We start from the raw sequence: 25,440 nt of genomic DNA, 5'->3' as shown, positions 1-25,440 counted from the left end.
ATCAATACAAATGTTGGTCTGTTGAGTTCTCTCATAATCTGTGATTTCTTTTGTCCTATCACTGTGATGCCTTCTGCCAACCAAATTCACTCACAGATTCTTGTAAAAAATATTGCTGATCAGACCTGTGACCTCAGTTTCTGGAAGGGCCCAGAGGACACAAAATGCCTTTTACACAGGCTCCAGTGGGACGTGTCAGAATGAGAGGCAGATTATGAGTAGCGTGACAGGCCTTTCTCCTTGACACTCACTGAGCCTGTCAAACAAGGCCAAGTGCTAAATCTCTGAGAAAATTGAAGCTTAAACAAAGGACTTCACACACTTGTCAAGGAAAAGAGCCTTCAGAGTAGTCCTGAACCAGTTAGGTTCATGTTCCTTCCCTCACAGTGTCAGATGCCCTGCAGGAACAGGGATATCCTTATCTCTGGGCATAGCTTGCCAGCTTCTTATTTTGACATTCTCCCACTACCTTCAAAGGGAAGCCCTGAAGGGAAGCCCTTACCTCTCTCCACCTTCATATCTACACCTAAAGCACCACAATATCTACACCTATGGCACCACAAAATTTGCCTTAAACCACTTGCCAGCCACCCAATCTGAATGACAGAAAAGTGGACATTCATCCAAAAGTGGACCAGTGCTTTTCCATTTGTTTCTGTTTGCAGATCACCCTTCCCTAGCAAACATCTTGGGGGAAGAAAGGACACTTTCACCAGGCACTGAAATTTGACAACAGCACATTGCTTTCCTTTGCAAAAACCTGTAAAAAATAAAACACATATTTTTACACTAACCCCACATTTAAAGCCATTCTTTTGGGGTGGGATGATCACTTTTTAAACACCTTTAGAGAGATGTACAGCCTTCTCACTGTCCAAGTCACACTCCTCTAGCAAGTGCTTAACATAAAGTCCCCCTTGCAGCTCTCAGTTTGATCTGTGGTCCTCAATTCCTCCTCTGTAATCCGTCTTCTTTCTTTCTAAGGCAAGAAAGAAAGGCAAATGAAGAGCAAAAGCACACATCAAGACAGAGATTGTTTCAGGACCACATACAGGTTTATTGCCTTTTTTATTGAAAGTCAGGATGAAAACTGACTCTCTGTAATAGAAAATACAGATATGAAAAGGCTGGAAGACTAGATGGCACATGGATAGGAGGCAGTGGTGATGTACTCCCTAATTTACAAAGCACCATCAAACTTTCAGAAGTTAACTAAAATGCTTTTGTTAATCAGCATCAGACTGACGGGCCCTGTGTGAAGTGAAGGAACTGTTCTCTCACATTTCCAGAAAGCTCTGTGTCATGTCCAAGACTTTGAATCTCCATTCAAGTGTGCCTCAAAAATATCTTTCTCTGTTAGTTCTTTATAACTTTCCATTCATCTCTCATATCAGAGCTGACCAGAAGCAAAAACACTGCAGAGAAGAGTTGTAGTATTAGCAATGAGGTATGGATGGAGACTGTCTCAGAAGATTTGGTCTCCTAAAACTTGCAGCCTCACTTCTGGATGAAAAGTCAACCAAATTTAAGACAAAATTTGAGTTGCCAACTTGAGCTAAATCCCCATGTTACTGGAAAATAACTCAAAGTGGGCAGGGGCAGAAATGTCTTCCTTGTCATTCAACCAGAGATTTTCTGCAGAAATTGGACGTGGTGCCCTTACTTCATAGAAGGCAGATTACTAGATCCTTCCCTTATAAAGAAATCTTATCATCCCTGCAAATTACAGTGCATGGAAAACTGTGATTACAACACCAGAAGGTAGGAAGTGAGAATTTTCTAGCCAGATACACAGCTGTATCAAGCACACAGACATGTTGAAGCTGATCCTCTGCTTCTCTGCATCCCTGTTTTTCCAGTTTCACCTTTTCAGGTCAGGTTTATAGTTTAAATTGGTAGGTTCTGCTTATAGCATCTTAGTCACTCATTAAACAGAAGAAAGAAATGCATTCAGCACCATCCACAAGTCAGCATCCAGGGATTCATCAGAAACCTCAGAATATGAGAGAACAGTTGAGGGATTTTCAAGAAATATACACTGCGATGGCTCTATCCCCAAAACAACTTGGCAACAGCTGGAATAAACTTTCAATCAGGAATGCAAGTCCTGATTGAAAAACACCTAGAAACCCCATTGTGCCTTCTGTATTATCCAAGGGACGGTTTATCAGCTGTTTTTCTCACATCAGGCCTTGGACTATTTCTGTCTCTGGCTGAAGAATTCTTCCTCTAATTTACAGTCAGCCTGTTAAACAAGGAGGCAGAACTTACATCCCTACAACTGAGAATGACAGAAATAATCCAGCAGCTGTAAAATTATTAGTGAGATCCTACAGAACTATATGGTGCCAGTTTTAAAAGTAAACTCAGCCCTGTTACGACCCTAAATTTCTAAGGGGCTGCTGGGAGGTCTGGCTTGGAACCAAGAGCATAAAAGCACTGTACATACTCCACAGTACTTGGTTTAGGCTGAGAGTCTTGTAAAGACCATGTCACCAGTTTCAGGAAATGATGAGAAAATTGAATGTGGTGGTCTGCAGCTGAAAGGCTGCATTCTTCCTCCTTCCATCCTAACCACAGAAAAGAAATTCCTCCATGTAGCCTTCTTCTCAAATAAATAACCTGAGTCTGTGCTTCCCAACAGGAGCAGATGTAGAGACAGGATTCAAGCCTGAACTGAAAGGGAAAGAAGAGAACCCTAGAAAACCACAGACAATGGAAATTATGAAAGAGCAAATGTTTCCCCAAAATTCCCTGCTTCTTTCCCAGCAGCAGCCAGTCTGTTTTCCCCAAACTCTCACATGGTCAGAGGAAGGCTGCAGCCGTTCTCCTGCATAAGCAAGAGGATTGTCCTGGCCTGGAGCTCCAGAGAAGGCACATTGCCCTGGAGTCTGGCAAGGTTAAGTTGGCTCTATTCATGATGGTCTCAAAATTGGCCAGTGAGGAAGAGAACCCTTGAGACACTCTGGAAGGCCACATGAATTTCCAGTCACTATGAATGGGGCATGCAAACTGTCCTTTCCTTTCCCAGCTTAACCATAAGCAACAAGCATCTGTGGGGAATGTAGACACAAAGCAAGCAAGGCCGCACAACTTTGACAAGTAAAGCATGGTTCAAAAATTATCACCATGTCCCATGCATGAACTTAGACCTGGCCTTGGATGAGCCCTTCATCTTTCAGGCATGGGCTGACTAATTCTCTCTGACAGTCTTAAATCCCACTGCCAGAAGAGATGCAGAACTTCATGGTGATGCCAGGACAAAGTCACATCTTGCTCTAAGGAAGCACCAGCATTTCAAATGCTGAGCCTGGCTCTGATGACTTTCATCAGAAAAGAATGATACATCCATTAGCTGAGCCATGAAGGTGCCAGGCTGCATTCTCAAGCAGGCATAACTCCACTGGTCTCATTAATTCCTGGTGGGTTATCTGATCATTCAGGACTCAGATAACAAACTGCCAAAAGAAGAGACATAATGTGGCTATTGCCTGATTTGAAGCAGTAATGGGAGCTCTTTGGCTGCAGCAAAATGGAACAGACCTTTCGATCTTGTTTGGTGACCTTCACAGTCCTTGAATTAGCTTGTCATAAAAAAGACTCAACAACTGTACAACACTTCCCCTTGCGTCAGATTTGTAAGCTAGGAAAAATAAAGTTACATGAAAAAAAATGGTGCAGCTGTGCTTATTAGAGGCAGTAGTACTGATCAAATTACTCTCTTGTAATTGTCTGCATTTCAAGGCTGACACAAGTAGTATGATCCAGAAGAATCCAAAGGACAGAGCAGTCTACTTTTAAAGACGAACTGAAAGATTTGAAGTGGCTGGGGTGGGAAAGACTCAGAACACCTCACAAGTTTTATACCATCCTGACTACGTTTTTTTCCATCAAGGAAACAATATTTTATTCCCCAAAGCAGCAGAGCAGAAAACAAGCTCCTCTGCTTTTTGGTGTTTTCCCTTGTTGGGTTTTAACCAAGAAAAGATTCCATGTAGTCCTAGCTCTACTGGCTAACAGAAGTCCAAGTGGACAGGAGTGGGGATGGCAACCAATTCTAGAGACCAGTGGCAATGGGAACATGGGTCATACAGACTCTGGGATGGCCTTCATTTTTAAGTTCTTTTGTCTGCTCCCTGTGGAGATGTCCATGTTTTCAGGAGGAGAAGAAACCCCATTTACACAAGGGTTAGATTATACCCCTAGGCCTTCAGCACAGAAATGTGTTTCCCTACTCAACCATGATTTTGGGCAAACTAGCCAGTTTGTCCACCTGTAAATCACATACAATAATGCTAAATGAAAATTAATAATAATCACATTATTAATTTAATTAGTAATTACTATTTCACATGGTCTGTATGTATTATACATTATATAATCTATATAATTTATATACAAAGAATATAAATAATTAAACTAATTAATAATAATTTAAAAATTAGATTTTGGAGATTTCTTGGGAAAAAAGCCGTTCCTTTGTACTGCTGGGTCTTACTGGCTGATGTGAACAAGATTCAGCCACATTTACGATCACAAAGAGGCATCAAAAAGTAAGACACAGAGCTAAATGGTATTTCAGGGGTGAATGCAGAGCTGCACTGGAAAAGAACTTGCAAATGACCATTTGTTGAGGTACGTATTTTGTGTCTTTCCAAGCACCTGAGCCATATGCTAGGAGATTCAATGAGTCACACCCAGGAAGGTTTGAGGCACCTTTTAGATACCCTTCCTAGTTAAATCACAGCACGAATAATGGAATGTCGTATGTTTGGGTTTATTCTGAACCCGGTCATTAGTGTTTGAACCTCTCAGTACCATGTCACAGGTTTTGTCAGCCAATAAGACAAAAGTTGTTTAAGTGAGGATTTCAGCTGAATCACTGTACAGGACACCCTAGTCCGTGAGTAACAGTAAAATAGGCTGCATTTCAAGAGATATTTCAGTAACTTCAGAAGCATCACCCACTGGGATTTCGTTAGCAAGTATCCAAAGTGACATCTACTGGTGTAAATTTGGACTAGCGCAAAACACAGAAATCAAGTTAGAGCAAGGCAGAGCTGCACAAAGAAGCAGACTAATGAGCCCCAAATGCACTAGTGGGGTAGTCAGCACCTGCTGGGTTCTGCTGAATAATTGAACCTCTAACTATTACGGAAGCAGATGAAAACTATGCCAGATTTCTTCTGTGCTCCAATGGTTTGCTGAAGGCGCCTTCCCACTACGAATTTTAAAAAATGGCCTACTGCTACAGCACAGGAAGGAATGTATGCAGTTTTTCCCAAAAGGGAAGTTCTGTTAGTTTTAAGCCAAGAGATAAGGCCTGGCACAGACATTTTCATTCAGAACCCCTGTGGAATTCTATAGATCTACATGGTTGGATTCACTAAGACCAAGACATGGTGCATATCCTGGAACTTGTAAGGCAATATAAAGATGAAACTTCTCAATTTAGGCAGGAACAGATTCTCTAAACTCACTCAGAAGAAGACTATGTTCAGTAATGGAGGTCCTTGGAGGTCCTTGGCAGGAATATCAATCCCTGTTCTGTGCTGAAAAACACATCTGTAAAGGCACCACTTCTCTCTCGTTTTGAAAAAGAGACTGCTAAACTTGGGCATATCCAGATAACTTTATTAATTTTTCAATTTGTGATTTTATTTCTTCTTACTGGAGTTGGCCAGTTTGTTCACCCTTTCACAAAAAAACAGTCACTGCCTTACAGACAAGGGGATGCTTTTGGAGATAAAACCAGAAACTTAAATTTTGTTTGGAATTTCCAAAGGTTGAAAAGTGCTAGAAAAGTGGGTGATTTAGTAAAATTGCAAAGGGCAGCAGTTTGGAAACAAGTTTGATACTAAAAATCTGTACTCAAAGCTATGGAAAAAACTGATAATGGTGCCTTGAGAGGCCACCTAAAAACAGAGACTAGACAGGAGTAAGGGAATAAAGGTAGGTATTTATTTGAAAGGCCTTCAAAGGTACACCCTGGGGAGCCAGAGGCTATTGCCAAGATGGACAGATGGACCCCAAGATGGACAACAAGTCACAAGTTCTTCACACTTTTATAGGTTTGGTTCATTTGCATATCAGAGTTAATTCTCTAATTAAAGCTTCAGTTTAATGAACTCCGCTTGCCCCCCTGTAGAGGTTCTTTGGTTTATACTTTTGGCCTAGGATGGTCTGGGTGTCCTCGGAGAGCAGGCTTGGAGAGGCTTTGTTATGTCTACCTAGCACGAGAACAGAAGTTAACAGGCTACAAGAAACTTCAGAGTTACACACTAAGCAGTACAGAATTTGAAAAATATAAAACTTAAAACCTAAGGCATCAATGACAGAAACTCCAAAATCTGACTCAGAGGTAACATAGGCCAGTCAGGACATCCTTGCATACAACTGGTTGAGGGTAAAAGTTCTGGCAGAAGGTCAGAAGTCTAGTCCAGGTCAAATCACTGTATCCCCTTGGAAGCCTCTGAATACCAATATGAAATTATCTGAAGGGTTATAATGCTCTTGAATCACAACACAAATGTGCTTCTTTCTTCCAAATCTCCCTGGACTTCCTACAGCCTGTCCTCAATAACCAAAGTATCAAATCTGGGCAGAACACAAAGGATGTTGCCCTTGCAGTGTCCTTCTTCCAGAACAGCCTGTGATTTAAATGCTGCAAAGAGTGCAATTGTTATCAGTTTTCACCGTTGGTGTTGTTACGACTGTTCCCACTCATCCCACTCATCCATTTCACTTCATTAAAGACACAATGTAATCCCCGTCTTGCAAAAATCACACTGGGAGTGTTATAACCAAGTCTTTTGCTTTCTCATAGCCAGAGGACCTGTCACCCAGTTTTAAACACTTTTGCCTATACCACAAAGAGAATCTGCACTGAACTAAATTAAATAAATTATTTTTATTTTGTTTTTTATCCTGAATTATAAAAATCCACTATAGAAGAAGAAGAGTGCAGTTAATGTTAATGATACCTCTCCATCTGCAAAATGCATATAGATCTCTGAAAATCTATCTTAAGGCCCCAATAGTGAATGGTAGAGTCATCTTCATTAGATCACAAGGGCTGGATAAAAATTTACATCACTGGTATAATATCAATGATTTAAAGGGGACGAGATCAGACAGAGTCTTCATGTTCATCATAATATTTTTATCTTTTGAGTTACAGAACATGATTCATTGCTGAGGAAAATATTTTCTTTGAGATCTTTTATATCTTGGCATGCAAATAATACAATTTCTACACTTTTTTAGTTGCCAATAATCTCCAATGATAAATGTACTATATATTTCCTCCTCACAAGGTGAAACTGCACTATCAAAATTACACTTTCAGGCAGTGAAATTTCAATCCTTTGTGCAGGGATTTTTAAAGCCCTTGGCAATATCTGCATCTGAAGTTATACAAGAATGAAACACTGCATAATGCTGAAGAGTTTAGCTAACAGTGTGAAGCTATTTTATATCAACAAAATTTTATCAAAATTAAGTTTGCACTCCTGAGCTGGGAGTTTAGTTTCAAATCTCTGATGTTGCTGAAGAACAGACCCAATTCTCATTCTTCTATTTTTCCTGCCCTAAAACAGGATTTTAGCAGCTATGCACCAGTTACATAAGGAAATATGCTAATGAAATATTAAAATTAAATAATTATATGATGTTGCATCTTGATTATCTGACATAAAAATCTAGGACTGCAGCTATAAATCCTGATTGCCTTTTTGTCTGAGTGATTTAGTGCTAAAAGTAAGTTCAACAATCAGATTTAAAAAAAAAAATAAAAGAGGGGAGGGAAAAAAAGGGTTCATTATGAGAACACTTTCCCACTGGAAAAACTAAAGACATTAACTTAGGACTGTTCTTGTTGCCAGCAACCCAAATGTTCCTACATTCCTTAAAAAAAGTAAATTCTAATATCATCTACCTTGAGCCATGGAAGACCAGAAAATTACATGTCTTAAATATCCACAAGGAACTCAGTAGTTTTCATGGTTTTCCTGGGACATAGAGTGCTGCGTCCAGCTCTGGGTCCTTCTCAGGACATGGACCTGCTGAAGCGAGCCCGGAGGAGAGTCACAAAGGGCTAAGGAACCTCTCCTAGGAAGACAGGCTGGGATGGTTGGGGTTCCTCAGCCTAGAGAAGAGAAGGCTTGAGGGACACTCAGGGCATCCTGCCAGTACTGAAAGGGGGCTACAAGAAGGCTGGAAAGGGACATATACAAGGCCTTGGAATGATAGGACAAGGGAGAGTGGCTTTAAATTGAAATAGGGCAGGTTTATATTACAGGTAGAAATTCTGTACTGTCAGAGTGGTGAGGTACTGGCACAGGTTGCCCAGAGAAGCTGTAGATGCCCCATTCCTGACTGTACTCAACATCAGGTTAGATGAGGCTTTGAGCAACATGGTCTAAAGGGAAGTGTCCCCGCCCATGAGAGTGGGGGGTTTGGAACTTGATGGTCTTTAGGGTCCTTTCCAACCCAAACCCTTCTATGACTCTTTGGCCAATTTCAAATACTGCAGAGAATCTTACTGCCTAATCACTGAGAGCATTAAATAGCCCAATAAGAAATATGGGAAGAGTTAGTGGCACACACCCAGAGACAGCAGGGACTCAAACAGAGCAAGGACTGAACATTTTCATGCTGTGTGATATGTTGCCTGCAGGAACAAACCTCTGCAAAGACACAAGCAGTCCTTAGCATTTCTTGCTGTGCCATTGAGGCTCACTGATGCAACAAGTTGTTAACACTCTTCTGCCACCAAAGCTTTAATCACGTAATTACCCTTCTGCATTCATACCTTGCAAACAGAAAAAAACTAAACAAAACTCTGTCCCCCACCCTGATAAATATCAGAAGAAACCATGCTTGAGATGAACTCAGCTACGTTAGTGAAAGCATAATAATAATAACAACAGAGAATTAAACCTCAGATGAGGAAATTCATCATATTGCCATCAAAATTTTGATATTTCTTAGTAAATGAGCTTGAAAACATACGTTATAAGACACGTCAGAGATTGAATACTGAACATCTGTTTATTAAGAAAACAATTAACTTTGTCTTATGCAATGGGAGAGTTGAGGTTCCTAGAAGTATAAACAAATGATCACGCACCGTGTCACAATCTTTACACAACACCCAACATGGAAAATTACAATGTAGAGACAACCTTAATTCTTCCAGATTAGAATTTCCCATTTGATGCTTTTCCATAGTTTTCATGCAGATTTCATGCTCCATTTGAAGGGCAGAAATCCTTATTAATATAACTAAACTTCTGCTTTATTGGACACAAACAATGTGTTATGTAGGACATGAATCCTTAATAGTGTAAGCACAGAAATCCTTATTAATGTAACTGATTTTCTCCTTTATAGCACATAATCCATGTTCTATAAACCGTGTGCTATACAACATATGACCAGCATGTAAGGCTGGTTAAAGATAAGCTGGATCAGAGACACTTCCCCCTTTCACTCAGAGAGCTGAGTATATAAAAGCTACTGAAGCAGTTCATGCTCGATCTCAAATTTGGACTAAAATCAAACCTAAATTCTGTCTTGAAGTCAAGCCATTTGGACCATGCTTTCACACTTTTTGGCTTAAACCAACTATTGTGAGGATATCCCTGAGCTTCTGCTACTTTTCAACAGGGGTTCAACCGTGCTGACTGCCTAAAAAATGTGTGAGATTTTCAGGAAGACAAACTATGGACATTGTCTCACTAAGACAGGTAGAAGGTTCATTACCAAGCATAGACTAGGAGTTTCTCAGGACTGGGTTCTACCACAGTGGTGGAAATAATTAATTATGTAAATAACTAATTATGGATGATTACACAAAGAAAGTAATTTGCTTTCACTGCTGAGGTGTGCACAAACACAAACAATTTGTTTCTAGAAGGCAGTACTCCACCTAAGAGCCCTGGAACCAGGATAGCTGTTGAAGCATGGCAAGCTGATAGTACTTGCTATTAGCAAGGTAACAGAAATATTAGCTATCCACAGCCTCACCTGCCAGGCAAAGGGACACTGGAAGCCTCTCAGTAGTCTTGCCTGTGTTGGTCAAGTGTGGCCACTCTCTCCAGCGACAGCTGTGCTAGGGCGCAGAAGATCTGTGAGGCATTAGTGTACAGACCAAAACCAGATCAGATCAGAATGCAAGCTGCGTGCACACCTCCTGAGGTAGGAGGCAGCTGGAGTATATCCCAGTTACACTCTTTATATTCTTTTAATCCATTTTCACTACCAGATGCTGGACTTTAATATTGGGTAGAAGCTCAGACAACTGCTGGTCCAGTTATTTCAAAATGTCATGTTCAAAGGTTACTCCTAAAAATTCATTTCCAAATGAAAATGTGGCATATTTTTATTGGAAAAAACCCCACCTCATTTCTGTGTAATTCATACTACCCTCTCCCTAAGTAATTTCTGTACCCAGCTGCCATGCTGGGCTGAGGGCATATGTGTCTCAATTTAACAGATTGGATTTAAAAGTTAGCACAGGCTGGAACGGATCTGTGGTATCTGTCATCATTGCCTTTGAGCCCTGCCATAGCTCCCACATTTCCTGAAGCCCTAAACGAGACAGTGAATTCATCACACTTGTTGGAAAGCCAAGGCAAAAAGTCAAAAACAACAAACATGATGAGTCCATCCTTTCTGTCAGCCTCACCTAGACCCATACGAACTCTCTGGTGAAGCTGTGATTCCCTGGCTTGCTTCCCTAATATCTTGCAGTGGCACTAAGGAATAAATGTGACTGTGGGTTCATAAGCTAGGACATACAATTTCAAACTTTTATTCTGCATAAATAATCTGTTCCTACTCAGTCACTCAAACTAATTGCTCATTTTTCACTCTATTACATAAGAAATGAGCAAATATCATCATGGAGCTTTCTAAAACTTAAAACGTCTTCCATTTTACTCATACCTGCTAACAATAATTTGTGCTTGTACACATACCAGACAGAACATCTGTTTCAGTTTTCTTCTTTTCTGCATTTTTGCTTTTACTAGAGTTAGAGAAGAAATGAAGGTAACTTCTAAATAATCAAGTAATTAATGAAATATTCCAGCTCCTTTTTAATTCTTTCAACATTTATTGCATATTTCCAGCCATCAATCAACACTACTAGAAGACAGTCTTGTAGATCATCAAATCCATCTCTTTGTCAGGACAAGGTAATCTCTCTTTTATGAAAGAAGGGAAGGGAAGGGAAGGTGTGGGAAGGTGTGGGAAGGTGTGGGAAGGTGTGGGAAAGGAAGGGGAAAAGAGAAAAAAAGAGAAAAAAAGAGAAAAAAAGAGAAAAAAAGAGAAAAAAAGAGAAAAAAAGAGAAAAAAAGAGAAAAAAAGAGAAAAAAAGAGAAAAAAAGAGAAAAAAAGAGAAAAAAAGAGAAAAAAAGAGAAAAAAAGAGAAAAAAAGAGAAAAAAAGAGAAAAAAAGAGAAAAAAAGAGAAAAAAAGAGAAAAAAAGAGAAAAAAAGAGAAAAAAAGAGAAAAAAAGAGAAAAAAAGAGAAAAGAATACAGCTCCTTTCTATGGCTTTATCCATCTTTTCTGATTCTGCAGAAAACACCTTCATCTTTCAAATGCATGCTACCTAGAATTATTACCAGGAAAAAGAAAACCACAGGAGAATGAACTCACAATTCAGATGTCCTGCCCAAAACAGGACTTCCTGATGCTAATCGTGAAGGTACTCCACCACACCACTAAAAACTGCAGTCCAGAGCCTTGACTGAGGTCAAATAATGTTCCTCCAAGTATTCTTGTTCTCCTTTTCTGCAGACCCTACTCCTTGCCATATTGCTCAAGGACTCAGTGCATTTCTAAGAGATTTTGCTACTCAGTACTCAGCCAGCTCAGCAAAGTCCAGATAGCTGCAAGTAACACAGAGAAATCCCGTTTGGCTGTAGCTCAGGCTGTATGCATCCTACTCACTAATGAGATCACCTTGGAATTATAACAGAAGACACCTCTGACTTTTCAAATGCTTCTACAGCAGTTTGCCCAACAGCAAGAAAAAGCCAACCCCTATCTACATCTGGGAACAATTCAGTGGTCCAGAAGAGACAGCCACCAGTGAAAACAGGACATTAGCTCATTTGCCTGCAACTCGGAAATTTACTACTCTTTTTTTTTCCCCTCATGACCTATGTCACTTCTTAGAAACAGTTCTACCTATAAACATACATTAAATACATTATTGCTGGGGTTGTTCAGCCTGGAGAAGAGAAGGCTCCAGGGAGACTTCATTGTAAATTTCCATACCTTAATGGCACTTATAAAAGGGAGGTAGAGGAACTTTTTATATGGGCATGTAGTGACAGGACAAGGGCAATGTTTTGCCCTGAACTGAAAGAGGATGGGTTTACATTAGATATTAGGAAGAAATTCTTTCCTCAGATGTGGTAAAGCCCTGTAACAAGTTGCCCAGAGAAGCTGTGAATGATCCATCCCTGGAAGCATTCAAGGCCAGGCTGGATGGGGCTCTGAGCAGCCTGGTCTAGTAGAAGGTATCCTTGCCCATGGCAGAGGGGTTGGGACTAGATGATCTTTAAGGTCCCTTCCAACCCAAACCATTTGACAGTTCTATGATTCTATGATTCTATGATTATAAAACAACAATTTTTGACCAGGTAGAGGTTGTGCATCTCTGTCAACCAGTACCTTCTTTAAACGATCAATGACCTTTCTCTGGCAGTGTCACAGGTAGACAATTCCCTGTAAGTCCTTTCTTTTCTTAGAAACATAATCACAAATTTCTTTATTTGCAGAACTATTCTCACTAACTCTTTGCAAGATGCACTGTGCCACCAGAAAAAATCACCCTTATTTGTGCTTCCATCCTGAAGCATAAGGATTGGGTCAGACATGTGACCCAATGCAGATACAGTTTTGTTTATGTCTGTTCCAAGATACGTTCTTAGAGCACAGAGATAGGAACTGCACAGGGAACACCTCTTTTACTGAGCAAGACTTTATCATTTTATCTACCACTATTTTCTTTGGCATATGATGTAAGTCACCAGACAGACCTTCATCATTAGAAACCCCTTGTCCAAACATTGCCCACATTTCTGTCCAAGATATCTGAACGACAGGACCTCTTATTATAAACCTAAGTTATTCTGAAGAGACAGTTTTGACCTGGCTTTGAGAGTGAGGCATCAAAACTGCCTTCTCCCTCCTCACATCAATCCCTAATAGTTAATGTATGAAAACTCTCTTTCAAGTGAATCCCATGTGAGTGTTGGAAGCCTAAATATGAAAAGCAGACTAGATTTGTCCCATATCACTGGTCAACACAACAAATATAATGAAATTGATTTGGAATCAATACAGAAGATAGTTGCACCATACCTCTCAGAAACTCACTGAATTATGACTCTTATCACAAACCACAAATGCAAGCTTGGAAAGCATCCTCAAAGGGATAAGGAAGCCTCTAACACTTAATATAATGTGAGCGTTTAATAGATGATGAGAAAAATGGATGGATTTCTCGCCTCACCTTCACCCTCCATTTCAACTTTGCACTGCTTTGCTGTGTGGGAGGTGTGTTTGAACAGGGACAGGGCTTGAGGAAGAGTGCACAAAATCCGAAATTTCAGTGTGGCAGAGTAGTTACCTGGTTCTATCCAGGTGCCTAGGGAACTAGTCACAAATCGGCTGATAAAAGGTTTTCCTCACCAGGCATTACAAGTCGACCAGTGTGTGTTGAAAGCCAGATACCTACCTTGTCTCGAATCCCTTGTCTCATAACTTCTCTTTCAGCCTCCATCTTGGCATATTTGGCTTTCCTCTCTTCCTCTTGTTGCCGAAGGGCTTCCTGTCGTTCCTCTTCTTTCTTAGCAGCATCTGGGTCTTTCTCCTCATCCCCACCCAGCATCTTTCCCATGTCTTTGGTAGCCCCTAGAGAAAGCACAAGCGAAAATCAGCCCGGTAAGAATGTGGTGAAATCTCTAGGATGACAGCTCTCTCCTTCCCCACGCTCAGGGCCATTTCCTTCTGCATCTGGAAAGGCTTCTTCTTTCACTGAGGAGGCAGCACACTCTCCCCCAAGGCAGGAGGTGGACAAAGCACTCAACCTGATCAGGTAAGTTACCTGACACTGGTGGGAGAAGCACAGCAGCACAAGGAAGACACTACATCTGCAGGTTTGTATGATGGCAGCACAGTTTGTTTGCAGTCCTGAAAAGGATAAGCTGCCATCCACACCATTTTTTCATTTTATCAGCTCAGCCAAGTGACTGAAGATTGATTTTGAAAGGTCATTAATGTAATAGGCAGGTAATACTTCCAGAACAAAATGACACCAGGGCTGGGAAAGGAATTTGAAATCTTGATTGCAGGGATGAGTAATCACAGTCTTAATTGTTGTTAGAAATTACACATCCCATGACAGGTAGGACCACATGGCATTAGTGAACAGTTGGAGTTGATGAATTCTAGGCTCCTACTGTGGATCGGAAGGAAGCAGCAGCTCTGCATGTCTCTTATCTGTTCTTGGATACCAATGCCTGTAATGCCTAGTACATAGGTGGGATCCTCTCTTTGTCTTGTTCTCTCTCTACTGCTGAATACACACTGTTGCCAAATTTTCAGTCCCTGTGTGTTCCTGAGCTTTTATGCAAAGCCCTTGCACAACCATGCAAATGAGGAGATTTCTTGCATGCCCCTCTATCCCCAAGGAGCTGCATAAACCCATTTACCCTCTATTTCAGAGACATTTTCATTAGCAGGTAACTGTCAATCATCCAACCAGGGAGAAAAAAAATTGCTGAGAAAAGGGGAAGAGCATGTACTGTGATACAGCATCATTAGGGCACTGGAGGGCTGCAGCAGGATCAAGCCTGGTTACATGGATAAAGTGAAAACACATACCCTTTGGAAGCAGTGTTGGACCTTGCCTGTAGCAGGAAAACATTCTGAATCTTTTACTAAAAGAGATTCCTTCACCCTGGAAAAACACTGTAGGTCCTTAGATGCTGAGTCAGGACACTTCTACATTGGCTCACTGATGGCTGAGATTTAACTGAATTAATCTGGGACAGCCTTGTTCTAACACAACAGTCACAAGTATACATATTCAACATCTTATTTGGCATAAAGCAAAGATTTCTGGCCTTTGCAAGTCTTGGGCTGGAAGGAGACACTATCAAAGATGTACCAAAAAATTGTTTGTTAGCCTTATCAAAGGCTAAGTGAAGGAAAGAGGTTCTCACAACCCCTTATAAGTTACCCTTATTAATTACTCTTCAGTGTCTCAACACTGCTTGAGGACCATGTTTGCTCTTTCTTTCCACATCACTTCTTGGGATAGTGATTGTGAAACCTCGGTCCTTAAAGGAAGAAGCCTCTGCAACCTGTCAGAATGATTCCTCCTGAATTGCCCCAGTGGTGGCACTTATCAGATTAACCATTGCTTCCAATAACCACCAAGGAATTTGTAAAGAGGTAAGCAGATCACTTTTCTCTCCACATTTCTTTTCCAGGTTATATATTTTCCCAGAACTCTAAACTGAAAGCAACCCTGAATAAGAACACCCTCCAACCCACCCCCAAAATGTGACAGAGAAATGCCCCCTTTACATTCCCACAGAGAAGCATGGGGATACTGGTAATTTTAAGCCTTACAAGATCTGGTTGTAATACACAGGAGTTTTTTTGCCAGGTGGGAAATAACAACAGTAAACATGACTGTCTCCATTCAGCTGCCTAACCGCAAACCTCTTGAAACTTCCATCATTAGGAAATCTGTGGCTTAAAACAAAAAGACACCTAGGGACCTCAAACAAACCCCACCTGGAATATTCATGGTCCCTGTCTACAGTCAGCCTTCCTCTACTACCATTTTGCATCCTTCATTGCAGGATCAGAGTAGTACAGAAATTCTTGCATATTGACAGAAAATTTACCCAGACCATCTGGTGATTTCTTTCCCATAGTGGAAGGAAGGCTAACTGAAATTTTAAGTAAGCTAAAATTTCATAGCAAGTGAAAAGGAAATACAGCCTAGTTGGGTCACGCATCCGTACTGCAGGAACTTCTCTAAGCAGCTTTATTGTGCATACATCATTGATCACAAATCTCACTAACACCTTTAATTTCTGGGTCCCCCCCAACATTTCTCCACTGATGATCAAACTAATTTGGGTTCAATAATCTATCAAGTTTATTTCTTTTTAGCTTCTCTCCAGTTAGAGCTACACAGACAGTATAATACTCTAGTTACTTAGGAAACAGAATTCAGCAGCAAAAAAAGATTTTTTTTTCCTCTAAGCACTACTTCTAGGCTATCATTAAGCTATAATGTCAGCTCAGCTCATCACATAAGAAGTGAAATTGCATAACTTTCTTTTATTTCTTAGACAAGACCAAGATTTTAAATACTTAAGGCATTTTGTTCTGCAGCCATTCAGCATACAGGACACTTAAAAGAACATGAATGTAGTTTCAGGATCCTCCTAGATTCTCTTAATTCACCTCTGATTTCAAAGTCACCTTCTAAATGTGCAAAAGGCTGCACTGTGGTATCATTGTTAAATAATTGGAAGGAAACTTATCATGAGAACCAAAAATTTACACTACATTTTAACTAAGGAGTCCTGCGTTACTTTTAGAAAAGCTTTTTTTCCATTTCCTTTGTTATTCATCCTAAACTGTAGACTTCGTTGTTAACATTCCCTGGATAACAGCTTCTGGTTTTAGCAGTTCAGCAGCGAAGGTTCCGGAGAATTCATCTCCATGTAACTGAGGTGCCTCAGTAATGGGCAAAAGCAGAAAGAAAGAGCAGTTGTTCTGTCCTTAAGCCCACTTTCGAAGCTTCCAAGAAAACAGAGGAAGGACACACTTACTGAATCTGTCCATATGATAAGCGTGGGGTTTTTTGTCTTTATTTTGTCTTTTTGTCTTTCACACCCCAACCATGACATATACCTTGACACAAAGAGAAGTCAGAGACTGCCACACTATTCACTAATCAGTAAGAAGTTTCAGTCAACATTATTTCTAACATCTTTAGACAAGGCTACAGAAAGAAAACAGAAATGGCTATAGCTCCAGGACAACATGTGCCATCTGTCATCTTTCTAGCTACAAACAGGCCTGCCCTCAAAGGATAAAAACCTTCCATATGGAAAACCATCCCAGAAGTGGTGTGTTTCGAAAACAAGTGGCATGGTAGTTATTTCAAAGTAACAGTAATTCCCTTAATCCATATGAGCTAAATAGCTAAACCATCAGATGTTAAGCCAAATACTATGGGTGCACTCCGATATAATGTGCTGGTTTTGGCCAAGGCAGAGTTAATTTTCTTCACAGAGACTTCATGTGGGTTGCATTTTGGATTTGTGCTGAATAGAATGATAATAGACATGTTTTTGTTACTGCTGAGCAGGGCTCACACAGAGACAAGGCCTTTTCTGCTTTTTGTACTGTCACACTGGCAAAGAAGCTGGGGGTGAATGAAAAATTTGGAGGGGACATGGCCAGGACAGGTGGCCCAAACTGACCAAAGGGATATTCCAGAACAGTATTTAAAGCTGGGTGCAAGAAGGAGGAAGGAAGGAACATCTGAGTGATGTCGTTCGTCTTCCTAAGTCACTGTGAGGCGTGAGGGGCCCCTGCTGTCCTGGAAATGCAAAACACCTGCTTGCTCATGGGAACCAGTGAATTAATTCCTTGTTTTACATTGCTTGCATGTGTGGCTTTTGCCTTTATCTCAAACCCACAAGTTTTCTAGGTGGTGGGGGAGCAAGTGAGCAGTTACAGAGTGCTTGATTGCTGGCTGGGGTTAAAACACAACATATGCTTTTTGTATGAGTTTTGCTGGGTTAAATTGTCATTATGCATCTCAAAAAGAGTAATATGGTTGTTCAGGTATGTGTGGGAGACATTCCTCAGTGAAACAGCTGAAAAGCAGGTCATCTGTTTGGAAAGCAGTTTTACAGTAAAGGCCTTGGGGTTGTGGTAGACAACAAGCTGACCATGAGCTCACAATGTGTCCTTGCAGCAGAGAAGGTTAAAAGTCTTCTGGGCTGCATTAGGAACACGGTTGTCAAGAGGCTGAAGGATCCTTCCCATCTACTCAGCCCTTTGGTGACCAAGTTTGGAGTGATGTTCCCAGTTCTGGGCTTCAGGATACAAAAGAGAGATGGCGTTACCAGAGTGAGACAGCAAAGAAGTGAGATAGCCATCAAGACATTTAAGATACTCAAAGATCTTTGATACAAGAAGAGCCTGAGAGATCAGGGACTGCTTAGCCTGGAGAAGAGAAGGTTCAAGGGGTTTCAGTAGTATGTGTAAACACTCAACAAAACAGAATGAATACGAGGGAATCAGACTGGTACCCAGTGACAGGAGAAGAGATAATGTGTACAAACTCAAGTACAGATAATAAAATTTAAATATAAGAAAAAAATATATTGAGTTGCAGAAAGTCACTTTGGAGTCTCCATCTGTAGAGACATAAAAAAATTAATGAGCCACAGCCCTGAGCAACCTGCTGTAGGTAACCCTGTTTGAGAATGAGATTGGACTAGACAACCCTTGTAGATGAGCACCAACCTCAGATATTGTGTGACTCTCTGAGACCTCACAAGTAAGTGGTTTAAATAACATCTGAAAGTGACTGAAGTTAATTTTGCAAGGAAAATGGTGAAGAGTACATGCCCAAACATATCCTGCATCTGAAGAAACGGAAATTCTTAATGGCCAGACCTCTGTTACAGAAGTACCACCAACTATGACCAAACCCCTCAAAAGCTGACTGACATCAATCCAGCTTTCACCCATAAAATATAAATTCGCAAATCAACTTGCAACAGCAGCACTGAATTTGCCACTTGATAAAAAAATTGTCCTAAATATGGAAGGCAAAGTTGTGTGCTGGAAAAGCTACAGGGTTAGGATTACTAAGGATGACTTAAGTAGAAATAGGAACATCTTACGCCTTCTTAATTAATTAAAGAATGATGGAAATTTGCACACACCGTTGTTTCAGGTAAGGTAAATACGTGAAATCAAAAGCTTTTCCTTTGAACAAATCTCATTTCATACTGTAGACAAGCAACACCCAAACCTGTCTTTCAAAATGCCTGCATGTGTGTATGCTTAGATCAGAGAATAGTGCAGAAGTTGTCCCTCTCAATCACAGGTTTCAGAGGAAACAGCAAGAGGTATACCTGAAACAGGCATGCGCTGAGGGAATTTTACAGGAGTTTTTTTTGGAAGTACTATTTGTGGCTGAGCCATATTTAGACTGGACAGGACGACTGAGTCCTCAGAGTCTCTAAATCACAGTATGTCTTTTTAGCACATCATCCAAACATAAGGAGATAATCACCAAGTACTGTTCTGGAGCAGGTTTTTTTTTTCATTTTTGCAGAATCACTTCAGAACCTGAACTAAGTACTTTTCATTGATATCAATGAAGATCATCAAGACCATGATATACAGCTTATGTCTGAAAAAACAATCAAAACATCTGACTTCCTCCTGCTACAGTTTCAATAAAAATGAAACAGCCCTTCAGGAGGGTATTGTGTAACATTCGAAAGTGGTACTTGCATGAATAAAAAACCATGTTTATATATTAGTACAGAATAGCTCCAAAGGAACCATCACAAATTATTAATTAACTGTAACTAATATACCTGCTGAAATGGATTAGTGATTCCTCATGCAAACAAAGAACTTAAGCCAAGTTCACTTGAGGAGCTCATTTGAGAAATCCCAATATCATGGAGAATGCTATTTTCTGGTCTTTTTGGTACTGTAGGGATCTCTGATAAGAATCATTAACATTGTGTTAAATGAAGAAACTCTCAATGAAATTCAAAGCTCAGAGTAGACATGAATAGCTCTCTCTGCTTACTTTTCCTAATCCACTCAGCACAAATCTTACACAATAGAGACAGGACACATTTGTATGCACCTGTGCTTCCTGGAAAAATCTATGAGTAGATGCTTATTTCCAGGTCAGTGAGAAGCCTATCTGCTTCAGCATTAACTTTTCTGTGATACGGGAAAGATACTGGAAGGATTCAGTGAGGTTCATTTAAACATATCCAGTGATGAGCCATGGGTCCTGTGCAAGTTACACAGTGTCAGAAGAAAAAGGGGTAAGAGGGAGTAGAAAAGGAGCACTGAAAGCTTAGTTCACTTTGTTTATAAATTAACACCAGTGAAAAAACATCTGCTACTGGGGACCTTTGCTGCAGCCATTCCCCCTCCCCAGACTCAGCTTTCTCTCTCTCTGGTATTTTACTTCAGTCTCTCCCTCTGAATCCAACCCAGACAAACTGTACTGCCAAACAAAACTGTTTTTCTTGCAGGGAAACTGGAAAGCTGAGCAAATTGTCTCTAAAGGTACATGAGATATTTAAGGATATCTGGAGGTATTTAGAACTCCGACTATTTTGAAACATCACCACTATGGTAATGTTTCACTTGCAGACACCAAGGTAGACTTTAAGGGCTGACATTGAAAGACCTTTTTCCAGCTTGGTGCACAGCCATATGGAGGCACTTTGAATTTTCTAGAAATAATTTTTCCCACATTATTTGAGGTAGTAGTAGGTTGTAACATGTGCAAGACCTATGTTTCACTCTGCAGATGGGTATTGAAGCCGAAAAGTGAATGAGGTAGATAGCCACATTAACAGAAAAATGTTTTTCTTACCTTACAAGCTGCTGAATACTCTTTTTTTGCAGACAATGGAAAGCACGTTTTTTAGAGCAAGACTTTTCCATCCTCATTAAAATAATTTTTTAGCTAAAATCTTAGTCTCCATGTTTTTATCTCTGCAAAGTCTCCACCTCTGCACAGTGACAGCTGCATAGGACAGTACACTACTTGCACACAAACCAACATCAATCTCCTGGTACCAGTACATTTGTGCAACAAATCAATAAATCCCTTTCCTATTGTCACCTTCTAGCTTACAACCAGCAATTCATGTTTGTAAGTGAATTCTTCACTTAGTATGTTATTTATTTCTTTGCACTGGTGTCACATCCTTTTAATACAACTTTAACTAAAACAATAAAGTTCCCTATGAAATCTATGTGGAGACATCATTTTCAGGTGGCATTCATTTGACCGCATCTTAGACCTCCAGTCACAATATCCTGGACCTTTGGAGCTCTTATTTTTCATGGAATCATAGGATCATTTAGGTTGGAAAAGACATTTAAGATCATCAATTTTGACTGTCAACTTAACACTGACAAGTCCACCAACAGCCATGTCCCTAAGTGCCATGTCTGCACATATTTTAAATGCCTCCAGGGATGCTGACCCTACCACTTCATTGTTACAGTCTGCTCCAACATTTCAGAGAATCCTTCTGGTGGCAAAAGTTTTCCTCATATCCAATCTAAACCTCCACTGGAACAACTTGAGGCCATTTCCTCTTGTCCTGTCCCTTGTTACCTGGGAGAAGAGACCAACACTCACCTGGCTACACCCTCCTTTCAGGCAGTTGTAGAGAGATAAGGTCATCCCTGAGCCTCCTTTTCTCCAGACTAAACAACCCCAGCTCCCTCAGCCACTCCTGATCAGACTTGTGCTCCACACCCTTCACCAACTCCATTGCTGGTCTCTGGACATGCTCCAGCACCTGAATGTCCTTCTTGGAGTGAGGGGCTCATAATTGGACACAGCACTCGAGGTGTGGCCTCACCAGTGCCTCACCAAGCACAGGGGGACAATCCCTGCCCTGGTCCTGCTGGCCACACTATTGCTGACACAGGCCAGGTGCCACTGGCCTTCTTGGCCACCTGGGCACATTGCTGGCTCATGTTCAGCTGCTGCCAATCAGCAGTCCCAGGTCCTTCTCTGCTGGGCAGCTTTCCTTGCCACACTCTGCCTTCAGCCTGTAGCACTGCATGGTGTTGTTGTGACACAACAGCAGGACCTAGCACTTTGCTTGTCACTTGTTATTGAGGTTTTTTAATTGCCCATCACAATTTCCATTTTGTAACAAACTAGAAACCACCACTGGGCTGCTACATATCTGTTACTGAAAATGATCCTATAGGTGTTTTACCAGGTTGAAGCAGGTACTGCATTTTATATTCAGATTCTGAAAGATGTCAAACACTCTTGATGGCCTGTCAGTTGCATCTCATTTGTATTCATCAGAGTTAGCATCTTTCTCGTACTCTGCCATTCACTTTCGATTTAATATAGTTAATATCTCTGAGGAGTGAAATTTTCACTTCAGTTCATCCATTAGCTTGCAAACCTCTTCTGCTGAAAAAAAACCAAACCAAAACAAACAAACAAAAACACCAAAAACCAAAAACAAGCACACTTCCTAGCTGAAATCATTAATATTCTCTGATGGCCTCATTCATTCTCTTTCTGCTCTGTGACCTTTCATGAAAACTACAAGGCAGCATGAACAATTATTTTCTGATACACAAGCGTATGCCAAATAACTATAAATATCATATGACACCATTTCATGTTGAGAACCACAAGATGGTGGTACATGATGAGATGATTGACACAAACATACAACACAAGTGTGCAAAGGCAGAAGCTGCGGGAAGGTTATAAGCTACCTCTGACTTGGGCAGGATAAGGCTTTGCAGAAGAAGGAAACCTAATTTCAGTTCCATACATAAACACGTCTCACATTCTGCATGAGGCTGGTTTCATTTTCATCTGACTGCCACATTCTGCAATACTCAAACCATGCTGAAGCACTTCTGACACTGCCTTTGAAGATACAAGGGCCGTTAGGACAAGCTACTGCTTCAGTCACTCATAAAAGTAATAATTGGATTGATTGGAAACAGATTGTCTAGAAATGTAATGAGTTCACATAAGCAAGTCCTGTTGAAGATGAAAACAGAAAACTGGATGAAAGAATTTTCAAACATAGTTTTATATTCTAGTTTTGTTATGCAAGGTTTTGCTTCCGTGTGGATATGTGTTTAAGTAGCACACCTGTAACTCCAAACTTGTCATACAAGGAAACACCTGATGATGCACATGCAAAGGTCAGTGTTAGGAGTGTCAATGTGTCTGGGTCAGCCTGACCCAAAAATGTGCCTTGGGCTGGGGGCACACCATCAGAAAAATGCAGTGGACCACCTTGATGGCTCAGATCCCTCTAAGGGTAGAAGTTAGGCTTTTGCTCACACATACTTCACACAGATATTTTAACAAACAGGTACCGTGAAGGAGCACTCTCCCTCCCCCATTCCACACTGATGCCTGTGTCCACCGCAGAAGAGAACCAGACTGTAAGTCTTCAAGATCCTGCAGCTGTGCAAGGAGGGGCCTGGAGGAGGTATCTTTGTTCCTGAGACCAACACGCACAGCAGGCAGGTCCCTGAGACTCCTTTTACCTTCCTCCTGCCAGTTAAATCCTGCTGCAAGGCAGCAAGAGGAAAAAGCAAAAAGCTGGAAACAAAAGCAATCATCAGTCTTCGGCACCCAGCACTAAGAGAATATTCAACCACTGTGCCCCCACTGGCTACAGGCAGCTTGCACAGGAAGAGAAATGAAAATGATGCAGACGTAATGGGGGTACCAGACTGAGCTTCCAGCTGAAGAATGCAAACCTGACTCCTCTTTTGGAGGGATCATTACTACTCCAAGATACCTGGAAGGCCACAGTCTTTTACTTATGCTGCAAAGTCCGTGCAACCCTAGTTAAAAAGCACTCTGCCTTTCTTCGAGGGACATTGTATAAATACATTTCTAGATGCACTACATGAAAACAGCAATCCGCACACTGTTCTTTAGAACTACTACACAAATCTTTTCCCTAAAAGACAAGATGATGCTTCTTATTACTTGGTAAGGAGTTAAGAGACAACTTAATATTAAGAAGATTTACAGCAGTTAAGGTAAGTTTCTGTTACTGCCTCTATTCCAGAGCTGCTGCATGCACCTTTGGGAGGCACTCCCATTTCTCCTTCTCAGGAATTTTGTTGATCTTCATTGTTTGCATTGTAAAGCCTCTGGATGCAGGCAATTTTGAGCCAGATCTACACCTGGAAGGGTGCAGTCCTATTTTCAGGGGAACACTCCATGCAACCCCACAACCATAAGGCAGGAACAACTTCCTGTATAACATAAATGCAATGGCTTCTGTTCCTTTTTTGATCAATAATCCCTGGCAAATGCTTGTCTTGTCCTCCTGACCCCTATGACCCAGCTAGGATTTAGCTGTAAATAATCTCTGCACAGGTTCCCTTTCTAGTTCATGGAGGTCTACTCCAGCTAGTCACAGATCTTGGGATGAGATTCTTCAGGCCAAGTGGAAGCATCTACTTTAGGAGGAGAATTCTCCTCTGGACTTGCTCGCCTGGGATCTACTGATGGAGAAATGAACGTAGGCATCTTGTTCACATGAGCCCACCTGCATTGCAGCATTCTGGCATTAGTCACATGCAGCTTGTAGCTCCAGAAGAAAAAAAGGGAACTGGAAAGCAGATCTGCTTGCCACAATATTTATTTGCCTGTGATTTATGATTGTTCCAGCCCTGCTTTCCTGCTTCAGAGAAATTATTCACTTCGGCACAGAAAGAACAGCTGAATTTAAAAAAACAAAAAAAATTGCTAACTGTGTAAATCTCTGCTGCTCTAACAGATTTCCTAAATTCATCCTGGTGACAGATTCCAGACCTTCTCTGTTGCCTTGGAAAATGATGGGCTTCTCCATGGTTTCTGACTGACAAGGATGATGAGTCTATGCAGAAAGCCCAGAAACATCAGTCTGTAAGATAATCCTGCTGACTGGAATCTTCCCGTCGCTTTAAAGAAAGGCTAACAGAGACTGGAGCAACACTATACAACAGTAACTTTGGTGGCATATTTAGTACATATACATAGAATATTTCTCCATTGGCAGCTGGTGCAAACCTATCTAAGGACAGCTGTGAGACCGAGGATGTCATGAAGAACATGACTTCTCTCTGGTGGGAAGCGAGTCACCTATCTCTGCTGCCATGGAGGGGCATTAAATGCTGCTCCTATAGGGACTTCCAAGTTCCAGATTACTCACGTTATACCTGGGGCAGGGGTGGAGGAGGATGTGGACTAGATGACCTTTTAAAGGTCCCTTCCAACAAACTATTCTATGATTTCTTACCAGATATCTTCAAAATATTAGGTTAGCACCAAAGCCAGATGAATTTGTTAAGTAATACTAAGAGCAAGAGAACTTTTTTTTTTTTAACACGATCTGGCGGGACATTGCAAACTGTTTCCTTGATCCCCCACAGATTTTCTAAGGCATGTCTCCTTGAAATAGACTAAAGTATTGGCAGGAAGAAAGGACACGGCATAAGGGCACTGGGACTAGTTACAAGCTAAACGATCACTGAAACACAACATCGTCACACAGCGAAGTTCTAAAGAGACTGCAGTCAAATCTTCCAAGAATCTTCATTAA

At 40.9% G+C, this 25,440-nt stretch overlaps 1 protein-coding gene across 1 annotated transcript in view; it reads right to left on the bottom strand.

The window, feature by feature from the left end:
- The window catches only part of CPLX1 (complexin 1), a 107,741-nt gene that overhangs the window by 25,651 nt on the left and 56,650 nt on the right, over positions 1 to 25,440 (bottom strand). The window contains exon 3 of the mRNA XM_017735379.1: positions 13,758 to 13,933. Coding sequence (XP_017590868.1) covers positions 13,758 to 13,933 — 176 coding nt within the window. The remainder of the gene's footprint in view (positions 1 to 13,757; positions 13,934 to 25,440) is intronic.

This window comes from Corvus brachyrhynchos, unplaced genomic scaffold (assembly GCF_000691975.1).
Source record: "Corvus brachyrhynchos isolate BGI_N302 unplaced genomic scaffold, ASM69197v1 scaffold22, whole genome shotgun sequence".
In the NCBI taxonomy this organism is placed as follows: Eukaryota; Metazoa; Chordata; class Aves; order Passeriformes; family Corvidae; genus Corvus; species Corvus brachyrhynchos.
This window is presented reverse-complemented; position numbering and strand designations above follow the sequence as displayed.